The sequence below is a fragment of the Melanerpes formicivorus genome, unplaced genomic scaffold, assembly GCF_026170545.1.
Source record: "Melanerpes formicivorus ecotype bairdi unplaced genomic scaffold, bMelFor1.0.p_v2 SCAF_22, whole genome shotgun sequence".
Classification (NCBI taxonomy): domain Eukaryota; kingdom Metazoa; phylum Chordata; class Aves; order Piciformes; family Picidae; genus Melanerpes; species Melanerpes formicivorus.
In genome coordinates this window covers 9,472,193-9,485,388 of record NW_027142374.1, presented here as the reverse complement: position 1 = coordinate 9,485,388, position 13,196 = coordinate 9,472,193, and the positions used below count along the sequence as shown (strand labels likewise).

The 13,196-nt window shown below is 40.2% G+C and overlaps 1 protein-coding gene across 5 annotated transcripts in view; it reads right to left on the bottom strand.

Moving 5' to 3' along the window:
* The window catches only part of TENM1 (teneurin transmembrane protein 1), an 876,004-nt gene that overhangs the window by 6,158 nt on the left and 856,650 nt on the right, over window positions 1-13,196 (bottom strand). For all 5 annotated transcript variants that reach the window (XM_068152080.1, XM_068152079.1, XM_068152082.1 and 2 more), the window contains 4 exons: window positions 8,041-8,337; window positions 3,528-3,915; window positions 1,247-2,467; window positions 635-777 (listed from right to left, as the gene is read on the bottom strand). In XM_068152080.1, the coding sequence (XP_068008181.1) occupies window positions 635-777; window positions 1,247-2,467; window positions 3,528-3,915; window positions 8,041-8,337 (2,049 nt within the window). The remainder of the gene's footprint in view (window positions 1-634; window positions 778-1,246; window positions 2,468-3,527; window positions 3,916-8,040; window positions 8,338-13,196) is intronic.

Genomic DNA, 13,196 nt, shown 5'->3' with positions numbered 1-13,196 from the left:
TAAACCCTGACAATGGCTGCATGCTTTTTCCTCATTGAAAATAAGCCACGGAGTTTTACAGACACCCTCACAGATCTATAGCATTTCTGTTTTCCTGCAATAATTATGCAGACATAGAGATTCATAAAGCCATTTATACCCTCAGTGATTTTGCATCTCTTGTGGCTTCTTTGCTAGAAAGATGAAAACATGTTGTCTAAGTTTTTTTATTCCACAAACCACTTTTTTTTTCACTTTTTTAATTTCCCACACAACTTCTTACCCTTTTGCCTATCCTGCCCTTCCGATTTGTCTAGTTTCTCTGTAAAAAGCTGCAAAGTTTCATCACTGTACTGCTAAAAGTTTCTCCTTCAAACTCTCCTCCACTCTGAAGCCAGTGCATAACTGACAACATTAAAGTCCTAGCATCATTAGGCTATTTTCCTTGCTGATTATGTTGAAAGATAGAATCATAGAATCGATAAGGTTGGAAAAGACCTCAAAGATCATCAAGTCCAACCTGTCACCCAAGACCTCATGACTACTAAACCATGGCACCAAGATACAGACATATTGTTTCCCTGGCCTTCAATATTTTCTAATAAAGTTCCTTAGTTTAGTATTAGGAGCAGCCGAACAGAGCAGTTTTACTTACCTTTCCAGGATCCCACTCTTGGGTTTTTGTCTGAAGCTGTAGAAGTTCGTATGTTGTCTCCAAAGCTTCTATCTCTGGTTTCGGGAATCCAGGCAGCACATTATGCAGCTGGAAACCAAACAGCTCTAGCCAACTTCCAATGTCTGCAAAACAAGAAAAGCATGTTGGCAATAAGGCAGATAAATCCTAGAAAAAGCAAGAACAGTCTGCAGAAATTCCAGCTCTGCAGCATTAATTATTTCACATCAATTTATGTTTTCAGTGCTGGTTACAGCATTTATTGTAGCAAACAGTTCATTTGATTACAAAGCATAGCTATATTCAAATCAATAGTGTACCTTCTAACAATTTATAATGGAAAAAATTCAAATGAAGCTGCCTCCGCTCTTCGCCTAAATTTAGCACTTAGAAAAGCAGCAGAAACAACTACTAATTATTTTCTTGGTTACCATAAAGGCTAGAGGAAACAGATCAAGCTCAGTAGGATGTTATCTAGCAAGGAAACAACTTCAATATATGAGCCAAACAGTAATGCAAAAGATTTCTTGAGTCTCAAATCCATTCCAGAATTTGACTAAAGTTGTGTTTTCATGGGAAATGTGTTACTTTTACCTGTTGTATATTTAGCAACATCTTGGATTCTGCCAACTGGATAATTATTTTCAAATGAGTAGAGATTAAATGGTTGTGGGACAGCATTCAGGTGTTTCCATATATGGTGATTTGGTGTTGTCCATCGACCAGCAATGACATCATAGTCCCGTTGACCCAGATGAACTAATTTAGTAAGAGAATCATAGAGACCTCCATGAAAACCAATGATAACCTCAAAGTCAGGATTAGTGTCCTGGTAGATCTCGCCGTATGGGGTGTACAAAATTTCTTTTATGACTTGGCCCCGACTGCTAAATATAGCTAGAGGTGTTCCAGTGTTATCACAAGCAACATAATATTCTTCTCCACTGCTTAATTCCATTGCAATCAGATGACCTTGAAGATCATAGTATAGGGATGTTATTTCTGAGCTAGTATGGTTGTACAGGTGAGTAACTCTTATTGGGTTGGAGAGATCAGCATAGAAGAACTGTAAGTGTTGCCCTAGGCTTGATTTGCTTGCAACTCGTCTTCCAAGACCATCATAACAGTATTGCACAGTCCAGCCAGATACTTTGTTGTATGCTTTGCTCAGCAGACCGTTTGAGTTGTACTCAAAGATCTCATTGCCTCTTTGCCTGAGAAAACCATCTTCATCCATTTTATATTGAATTTCTCCAAGTCTGGTAATGCGATCTCTCAGATCGTATCTCAGAGGAGTGAGGCGCGCACTGTTTCCATGGCTCAGCAAGTTGATGTTGCCGTTAAGGTCGTAGCTGTAGCGCCACTGGGTCTTGTCATTCACAGACACGGTCTGAAGCTGGCCATCAGCATCATATTCATAAAAATATCTAGTTATGTTGGCATCTACGCCTATGCGAATATCACAGATCACCATGCGACCCATATTATCATACTGGATGGTCATCCAGTAAGCGATGGACTTGAGAATTTCGTATTGCACTTCAATCACCTGACCATTCGCACTGAAGATTTTGGTATGTTTCATCACAGTGGTGGTTATAACTTGGTTTAAGTCGTAATTAATGACACTGAATTTTCCAAATTGTTCGGTCCTGCCAGAAACATCGACGTAACGGTACAGGTCTATGGGGAGAGGTGTCTCGTTGATCATGGCCTGCATGCTCGTGACACGGAAGTTATTATAGCTGTAGTCAAACCTGGCATTTACGAGCCCTTCTTCACTAAACCTGAAAATCTGGCGACCAATAAGTGGACCTGTCCAAAACAGAGAGGGAAAAGAGGAAAAGCAAGGAAAACAATGAATTATATCTTGCTTAACCTACAGGTCTAGCTCAGACAAGTGATGAACTCAAATACACCCTTAAGCCTTATTGCTACTTGACTGTCTCAGAAAATGTCATTAAGTATATGTTATTCCCTCACAAACCTTTATTAATGCTTGCTCTACAAAATGTTTATATTTTATTAACACCTGTTTCATTTGTGTTTATTAACATCTAGCTGGGGCTGCTTAGCCTGGAGAGGAGGAGACTCAGGAGTGACCTTCTTGCTCTCTACAACTACCTGAAGGGGGGTTGTAAACAGGCAGAGGTTGGTCTCTTCTCCCAGGCAGCCAGCACCAGAACAAGAGGACACAGTCTGAGGCTGCGCCAGGGGAAGTTCAGGCTGGAGGTCAGGAGGAAGTTTTACACAGAGAGAGTGATTGCCCATTGGAATGGGCTGCCTGAGGAGGTGGTGGAGTCGCCGTCATTGGAGGTGTTCAGGAGGAGACTTGACAGGGTGCTTGGTTACATGGGTTAGTTGATTGGGTGGTGTTGGGTGATAGGTTGGACGTGATGATCTTGAAGGTCTCTTCCAACCTGGTTTATTCTATTCTATTCTATCTGCTATTTTATTAATAATTATGATTTCTATTTACTTAGAAGATAATTCTAAATTAAATTTATTTTACATGGTGGCTTCTTTCCTCATATAAACAGTCCTTTTGAATTTATGTTATACTATGGAATAAGGAGGGAAACTTGAAAATACAAACAATAAGCCAACTTGATTTAGTATTTAGCAAATATCCACACAGTGGAATGAAACAATCTTTGTAAGAGCAATTCCATACCAAGCAACAGAAGGAAAACTGTACTTCAAGTGGGACAGCTGTATGTGCCTATGGATACAGACAGAAGAGATACACACATATATTTTTCTACAGAAACATAAGATAGAACAACTTCTAGACAGAAAAATAATGGAATTTCTTGCTAGGTGAGTGCAGAATCAGGACCAAAAACTTTAGCAAAGTAGTCACAATTCCACATACCTGTTTGCCTGTATCTGATGGTACAGATGAAGCCATCATGCATTAAGTGTATTGTTTTAATAACTCCAGAAGATTCCTCATAGGTGAATGTGACTTGGGTAGTATCATAAAGGATCTCAGAAAGTCGAGACTGTTTGGTGTACTTGTAAAGGACCCTGCGTCCTGTTCCAGGATACAGTGTTTGCAGCAGCCGTCCATCTCTGGTGACATCCTGGATGAAGGCCGCGCTGCTGTCTGGAGGGGTGTAGATGTTGCGGTAGTAGCCGACGGACAGCATGGTCTGCAAGGCATGGCGCACCATGCTGGGCATGGTGACCGAGAGCAGGTAGTCAGACTGGTCATACTCAAAGATGTAGCGACGCTGGCTGTGCAGCAGGAGCATCACGGACTGCAATCAGACAGGAATGGCAGTGTAAGTGACTGATCAAACTAACAATTATTCACCCAGTGAGTGTCCGAAGATTAAGGAACTGAAGAAACAACCATCCGCTCTGGTCCTTTGCTCTTACTGCCTTCTGTACAACGCCGGGGGAAACTTTTAGCTCCAGGAGACCTGGCCGGCAAGGTGGTACAAAACAGAAGGAGAATAATAAGTCTAGCACTAAGGACCTCCAAACTCCAAACAGATGTGACTCTCAGTAGCATGTCAGTCTCATGCTGACTTACTATGTTGTTTTGAAATATTTAGGTAATCCTCCCAGGAAGCAAAAACAGAGGGAAACTCTTCCTCACACACAGGCAGAGCATCTGCACCAGCAGATGTTTCTAGGGGAGGTGAAAAGGAGAAACTTTCGATGGTGTGTACAAGGTGTTCAGCTTTTATTGGCACTCTACATATCTCTAGCACAGACCTATGCCTTTTTCTGCATGTCTTCTATTAAAGGCACATGGCTTAGGATGTCACAGTATCTCCATGCTTACAGATGGATGAAAACAGTCTTTGGTGTGAATACTTCTATGTCTGGTTTGAAATGTTTACAAAGAATATAATTTCTACATGAGTATTTGATATTTGTCCTGTGCTGGTTAACCATGGGCTGGCTGGTTTGATTGGCAGATGAATGTGCAAGCATTGCAGACATTTTTCTATGAAAATTTAACTTTGGGTTCTGCAAACTGTTTCACCAGTCATGTGCAAAGTCACAGAATCACAAGAGCACAAGCTGACTGGTGAACAGTCACCATTGAAACAAGCATAATGAAAACATATCTATGGGGGACTTTTGTAACCTTGCCCCTGCTCCACTTGGCAGGACCAGAGCACTGCATATCCCTGCCACACTGAGCTCAGATACAATGCTCACAGTGCACAGTCCCTAGCTCACAACCCAGACCCACCAGGCACACAAGCAAAATTATCAGGCTTCTGCATCATTGAGACATCACGCAAAGCCAAGCCTTGTGAGGAACAGTGTGACTGCCTTCCCACAGAACACTGGGGGAAGAAATCAAGTAGAAAAAAAAACCAAAACAGACACACAAAAAAGAGGCTTCTTCCCCCCCCCTAAGCTGAGTGTTTCCTGGAAAGGAAACACTCAGAGATCAGCCCTGCAACGTGTTAGGTAACACTGGCCCTGAGCCACTTTGCTCTGACAAATAACTCAAGTGCTAATTCAAAAGACAAAAGACAGGTTAAGCCCTGGCCATCCTCTCTGCAGCCTTGCCCCCCTGCCCTCACAGGATGTATTTCTTCCTGCCCTTGGTGAAAGACATCTGCCACCTGTACACCAGCCAGAGATCACCAGCATATGCCACTTGAAAGCTACCCTCTGCCAACTGGTGATGCCAGACCTCTACATCGAGCTTCTTCTGATCCCTTTATTGCTGGGCTGCCAAGCATTTCTAACACACACAGTGTTTATTTGGTTTTCACCTTCAGTCGAGAGTCCCCAGTCTGCAGTAAACCACCGGCTGAACTCTCTCCCAGCACCGATGTGACGCCTCTCTCTATATACTGCTCCCGAGCTTGTTTTTAAGCTGTCTGCCACTGATGGAGTATGAATAACAAGATCAGAAACATCTCTAATATAACTTTAGTGCCCCTGTGTGCTATTTCCACAGCACTTTGTGGCTTTTCCACTTTTGTCCAGGATAGTAAAAGGATAGACAGTTATAAAGGCTGGAGCCTTAGTATCCTCTCTAGCCTGTCAGATGATATGATAAAGAGAAAAATAATAATAATTTCCAATTCATAGTAATAACATTACAATAGATTTTCCAACTGTTTGCACAAATTGGATTCTAATTGTTTTAAAGGATTTCAGAGGGTAGCTCATAAAACATCCCAAAAGCTGTCGTTTTATGAAAGCAACCACAGCCTGGTCAACCATGTCAAGATTGATGCCGCATGGTGTCCAGAGACAAACAGCCAGTGGCAATTGCATGGAGCTCTACTGGGAGTACACAGAAATGCTGAGCATCACCACTAGATGTCAGCTCTGTCCAACACACGCTCGCAGCTGCTCTTCTACTTTGGTGGCAAACGGCAGGATTTTGGAAGAGGGAGCTTTGGAGTATTCAGGAGAGTTTGTGACACCATCAACTAATTGAGGAAAGTGACCAAAACAATGGGAGCTGAATCTCATCAGTAAAAAATATTTGCGGTGCCACTGTCATAGTGCTTTCTAAGACCTAATTATTGGAGCTAATTATGTAAGGAGTGGAGAGTTTTGAAGATGTACAATTAACTCATCAAGTGCAAGGAAAAAAAAAAAAGAATTAAATCACTATGAATTGGAAGTGAACTAAGTAATTGATTTTTTGCTAAAAGGAATCATTTGGTCTTATGAGGTTCCAGACAACACTTTGCAATCATTACATAATTAACACAATGAGTTATTGACTTTAATGGAACCACAAAATTATATTTCAATGTCTAATTTTGACCATGAATTCGTCTTTTTGGCACAAGGAATAAACAGCAATGAAAGTACATTAAATAGCTAGGTGATTATCTTCATGGTGTGACTTTCAATCCTATTAATTACAAGTTACAGCATAACCCAAGCCTGCTAGCTGAACCAGTAAGCTTTTGCCATTTGTTTCAACAGGATCAGAATTTGGCCACTTGTGCAGAATTCCAGAACAGAAGTTTTAAGCTGTGTGGCTTTATGTATAAGCGTGTCATAAACTAAGAACAGACAAAGTGGCTTGGAAAGAGAAGTATGCATCTTTCCAAAACTGTGGTTCATTAGACCCAAAGAAAAGATTTCTCCAAAAGTTACATTGCCAAAATATTTGAAAGCTGTACTGCCTGTTTACTTGCAATTTTCAGAAGTGCATACAGGCAAAAAGAAGCCTTGACAAATTTATCTGAACCAAACTTCTGAAGCTTCAAGGGTTTGCCAATCTTGTTAACACATGGAAGAACTGTACTGACTGCATGCAGACAAGGAAGGAATCACATTTTTATGCAGTCTCCAGTCTAAATATTTTTTTTCCTCTGGATTAGGTTAAAATTTTTTGAGGATCAGGCTTAAATACATTCAAAATAAGTACAGCGAAGTTTATCTTAAAAGTACACATTTGGAACTTTTAGATATATAAATAACTTCAAAGTGGTTGGATTTCCTGTACGTAATACCCCCTATCAGTTTTACCTCACCTGCCTGCTCCTAGCCCTTCCCTGTTTTTAACAAGGTCAAAGAAAATGTTCTGCAAACTTAGGGTACATTTGATAGTCCAAGATGTTGCTAGTTTAAAACAAACAAACCAAAAAACAAAAAGTCTGAAAGGACACTGAATACAATTTCACACCAAATTATGAAAGCTTTAAAAATAAATACAGGCTTTTTGGTTTTGAGAGACAAGGTGATAGCAAACAAGATGCTCCTACAGATGAATGAGATGCTGTTCCTCCTTAGTCTGTACAACACCTATTCCCCTCTTGTGGCTATTACCTATAGACATAAATGAAAATTACAATGCTCAGGCAATTTAGACACAAAGTCACTATAAAAGTACAGTAATAACTCATATTAATATTCCCCCCCACTCCCAAATAGCTCTCATAAATACTGAAGCAATCTTTCTCTTCACAGAATCAATCCCTTTTTTTTATAGCGCAGAACTGAGTAGGTGCAAGCTTGTACTCCATGGCTCACAATTTTGGCCTAAAAGAACTGTGTTTGTGGGAGGAAACAGTTCCTTTTCAGTGACTTTATGTTTTTGACTATGCTATACTGAGCGACGACGTGTTTTTCAGCAGTGAGAGTCTCCTTTGTTCACTTAAACTTGGACTGAACCCGAGAAGTAATTTCTACCTACCAATTAAATCTGTGGTGCTAATAACTATCTTCAGAACTAAATGATGGCAGGTTTGGACTGATGACATGTAGGTCTAAGTATGTCCAGAGACATTTTTATCTAGCCATGCACCTGTATGCATTTTCTATTTAAAGAGTCTTTGACACTCTCGCGATAGATAGCACTATAATGTGGTTCACAACATAGTGACTAAATCAACACAAATACTTTTGCCTTAGGACAACAATCTACATCTAAAATTATTTACCTTTTCTAAATACGTGTAACTCCATATTTTACCATCTGCCCATGTTCTGGAAATTATGTTCCCGCTTGGATCATACTCCATTTTCTCAGTCCAGGTTCCTCTTTGGATATAGGTGACTAATCCAGAATGTGAATAAGTGATGTTGACCTCATTGTACTTGCTGATGGGTGACCATAAAATTGGGCGTCCTGTCTGATCATACATAATCCGAAGAGTGAATTTGCGATGGTCATCATAAATCTTTCCTGTTCTTGTTACATGATCAAAATCAATGGAGAGCAGGTTTCTGTTGTGGGCCTAAACACAAAGATACATTAAGGTAAGAAAACAGTATCTCTCCATCACACACAATGCAAACGTTTCTCTGTTATCTCTAATCAAAATGTGTAGTGGTTTAACAGTATGATGGTGAAATTAGGTCTTATCAAAGACAAGAAAATAGAAAAATATTCAGATGAGAAACAGGAGGCCCAAGAACCACTTATACTTAGCATCACTAGATGTTTCCTGTTTCCATGTGCTAAACCCTCACCTCCTACCTTACCTTATCCTAAGTCTTTCTTCTTTCTTCCCAACTTTCATCTCTCTGTGGATGGACTTTTTGACTCCAGCTAAAGATGTGTAGTTAAGCTCACTAATTAACAAACATACCCTATCTCATATCCTCTTTCTTAAGTTCTGTTAATGGCGACAGGCCAGCTACTGCTCTGGGCTAGCTCATACCAGGTTGCATACCAATGCTGCGAAGGGATGAATTGTGGTTGCAGCTCTGGAAGACCCTGCTCATCAGCACCCTCATATGTTGTCACAAAACCATCCCACCCCAGAGCTCATGAAAGCCAGCAGCACCAGTGCTGGATTCCAGCACTTGTTGCCTTGTTCCTTGTTTTAGATTTCTCAGCACATTCGGGGCCCGCAAGATTGGTTAAATTCCACTGCATCTGATAGACGAAGGGGAAAGACTGTGACACAATCTGTTAATGGTCCAAAAGGAAAATGCAGAGGGACAGCCCACTCCTCAGTAAATCATGTTCAAAGCCAAGCAAGACTCATGAAGAAAAAACACATTTATCCAGTACTTTCATCATTGCAAGATTCATGAAGAAAAAAACGCATTTATCCAGTACTTTCATCATCTATCTTCTTAGATCATTCAGTTTCTGGGCAATCGCCATTAAACTCCATTTAAATCGGCGACATAATTTAGGGAGCCGCAAGACATTGTTCACTGACTTATCTTTTTCAGATCAATGCTCATATTAATCGACTGAATTTTGTCTAATCGCTTATATTAATCTATTCCAATTAATAAATTCCTTACAGCAGAGATGATGGCAGTGCAGGTGTTAGCTCAGTGCACGGCACAGGGCTTGCTCCTCATTGAGACCTGGAGGCATAGCCGTAAAATAAATTGTTAAGAATACCTGTTTAATAATTCAAGCTGGGATCATATGGTGGTAATGATTAGAAAGAACATTTTTTTCCTTTCCCCTTTCTGTTTTTAGATACAAAATAATTTGAAAATCTAGAGGAAGCAGGTGTTCTTTCTTCAACTACCATTCCTGGGGTTTTATATACACATATGTCTCACTTTAATAGTGTTCATTTACAATAGCTGTAAAATACCCATATAGCCCTGTAGACTGCCTGTAACTATTACAATTTATGCTCTAATGATAGTCAAGGAGCCCAAGTAAAATGTGATGCTCAGTTCAACTATATTTGCTTATATAAAGTCTGATGGATTAAGTTTATTATTATACATTTCTTTGCAAACTTCTTGCCACTTCTGAAAGCCAACACTCTTGGTGGTAAAATAACTGAAAAGCAAGCAGGGGATATACCCAGGCTCATATTCATGTACTGTCTATGCTTCATTCTTGTTATTACAATTAAAAAAAGGAAAAAAAAAGAATCAAAATAGGTCAGACTGGCCGAGCATTCCACTTTCAATTTTGCAGGTATTCAGTTATAAAACCTGGGCTACATCCAATGCCAAGTTCCTCTAAGTTATGCAAAAGCCAGGAAGGAACAGAGTTGCATTCCAATCAGGGTATTACTATGCATCATGCTCATTGGTTTTAACAACAGCCTTTGCTTCATTTTTAGAAGTCAATTAAAATAGCAGTTCAATTGATAAAAAAGAAGTCTTGCTAGATTAAGATTGATGTTAAAGTGCCTGATTGTACGTAGATTTATTATTAATATAAAATGCATACATGCCCACAGACTGTTTTATATACTTTCTGGAAGCCCCAGGGCTGGCAGTTCTGTACTTCAAGGAAACCTGTGATTAATTCCTGTTTCCCACATTGATTTAGATACTGAGATAAAGTTAGATGCCTTTTCTAGCATCTTAGTTAACTTACTCACTTGTGCGCTATTTCTAGAGCAGGGAATTCACACCATGCAAAAATCCCACTTTTTGAAACACAATGTTTACAGCATTATTCAGAATGTGCTAACAGTGGCCTCTTTCCAAAACAGGAACTGTAATAGAGTGACATGCTTTCAAGATGGTTGCTAATTGCGATTAAGAATTGGAAACGTTAGGACCAAGCAGAAAAGAAAAAGCTTTTTTCTCTTCAACTAGGTCATCCTTTATCTCATCCTCAGTCACCTGCCTTCTAATTTATACTTCATAGCACCCAAAGCCGTTTGTTTCAATGGCGGTATCAGGACTGATCTCTAACTAACAGCTTTAAACCTCATTTCTATGCCTTTTTTCTTTTCTTTTTTTTTCTCTCTCAGAAAACTCTTCCATTGTGCTGTTTTCTTTCTTTAACTGAGGGCTCCTGCAAGTCTGTTCATTTCCACTGAGAACGAGTCCAATCCCGAGAGCTTTTCATTACATATAGTTTCAAAGTTCAGCATAGATCTGTCTGCCCTACATTGCAAGCTTTCTAACACAATTCCTATTGTGCCAGTCATAGCATATTAAGTGTTTAAAACTTTCCTTTTAAAATGTAACTCACTAGAAATTTTCAGGAGGTCTCACCAGAATCCCATCCAGCATAAGGGCTTCTAATGATGGTACATTTTTTTCCCCAGCAGTATTCAAGTGTCAACAGCAAGTCCTAAATCCCTTTCATTATTTGGCATGCTGCTTCAAACACAGTATATGATGGTACTTTTTCCTCCTGCTGTCCTGCATATTTCCTTTAAAAGAGAGATAGCTGTGTCTGGGTAAATTCTCCTTTGTCTTCCTTGCCAGCTATGCCTTTCTGGCTCCTTCCTACTCCACTGACTCCCCACTTCATCAGCATCCTATGTGAACTTCTCAGTGCTAAAGCTGAGCTACAGGACCCATATATTTCACCTGCCCACCAACGTCTATGTTATTGGCAGTAACAGCCCCAATAGTCACGCCCATGTACATAGTGCATCCTATGCACAGAATAGATTCTCCTCCTTTCCACAATCAAATCCTCTTTTAATGTGCTATCCCAGCAGGTTCGCTCCAGCCTTGCCCTGACAGATCTCAGACAGATGGTCCTAGTGCTCAGAACAGCCAAAGGAGGTGAAAACATTGTAATACAGGCAGCTGACTTGTCCTTGTGAGTAGGCAGGGACAATCCATAAGCCTTCTTTATCTTGGGTAGGCATAAAAAGACACAGAATTAACAACAACGGTCAACTGCTATGATACTTTGAGAAGGGTAGAGAATATAAAACAGTGGCACATCAAACACTTCCATCTTTTCGCTGGAAAGAAGAGGACAAAGAAGCTGCAATCAATTTCAACAACAGGAAATACCAACTGTGTAACAGGAAAACTGTGCATGACGAAGGCGTCATATTTATAACTGTTCTGAACAACTTGGCCATGGCAAGGTAAGCAGAACAGATAATTGACTATACCTCTTCTGTTTATGACTTTTATTACAAAAGATTGTTTAAAAATACCATTATTTAAGCACCAAATCACACCAAAATCAGTTGATGAGTAATGTATACCATGGGGGCCATAATTTGGATTTTGCCATCTTAACACAGGTTTGCTACTGTTCTAAACTCAGCTGTCTCCATAAACAAGGCTATAAGGACTCACACTATGACTGGAGACAGTCAGAAGATGGGTAAGAAACACTAAATAAAGCTTTCCCCCACTTGCAAGATCCTAATGAACTAACTGTGATTGTCAAATCTGAAACATGTCCTTTCAATTACATGTTTCTCACTGACAGTAGTTGGTCTGGCCAGATCATCAGTGTGTTACTGATTGATCAGTGCAGTTGAAAGTGAAACGGATGCTAAACCTAAATATATAGGATCTCATGACTGAAATACAATCCTGAGGTTTTAATAATCAGCTCAGTATTTTCAAAGCTAACAGATGTACCTTCAGAGAAAATACCTATCCAGACAGGTTGTAGCGAAAAATGTGATATTTGCAAGGCCACAATTCCCAGTCATGCTAGTGGTACAGACATTTTAAAGGGCATTCATGTGATAAACAGGACTGATTTTGTAAAAAACCTGCTCTGCAAGGTAGCAGTCTCTTTGAGACTTAGCATTACATAATTAAATGCTGAATGTTGACCATCTGTCATTGTAACCTGTGAATTTTCCTCACAGATAAAAATAAACCGTGGATGCAATGTTAAAGTAATTCTTTGTTAGAGCCATAGTGTAATACAGCCAGAGGGAGTGAGGAGGTTTGAGAGCTTGTGGTAGACGGCAGAATGCATGGCCTGTCTGGATACACAGGGAGGCTCTGCATCACTCTGGCTTGTGGGAAATACACCGGCCAGGACACCCAAGGTGTGCCCTGCAACACTTGCTGCCCCAGATGGAGGCTGGCACCTGCGCTGTTCCCTAGAAGAAAGACAGATCTGAGAGAGGGAGAATGTGGCACTCTCTCTGCTGCTGTGCCTGACTAACTATGCATCGTCCTTTGCTCACAGCTTCTTCCAAAGCCATAATTAAGCTCTTAGTTGAAAAAGAAGAGGAAGAAAAAAAGTAATTATGTCTTGAGGTCAAGTCTCACAACCATAATCGAACTGAGATCAAACATCCCTGTGACTGTCGGAGGAGTTTGGTTTTGAAATGCATGGCTGGAGTCCACCATTGATACAAACTTTCCATTGCTTTTCTTACAAAGTAGAACATTTCAACATGATTTTAGTTCAATGGTTTTCAAAGGGAGCACTGCA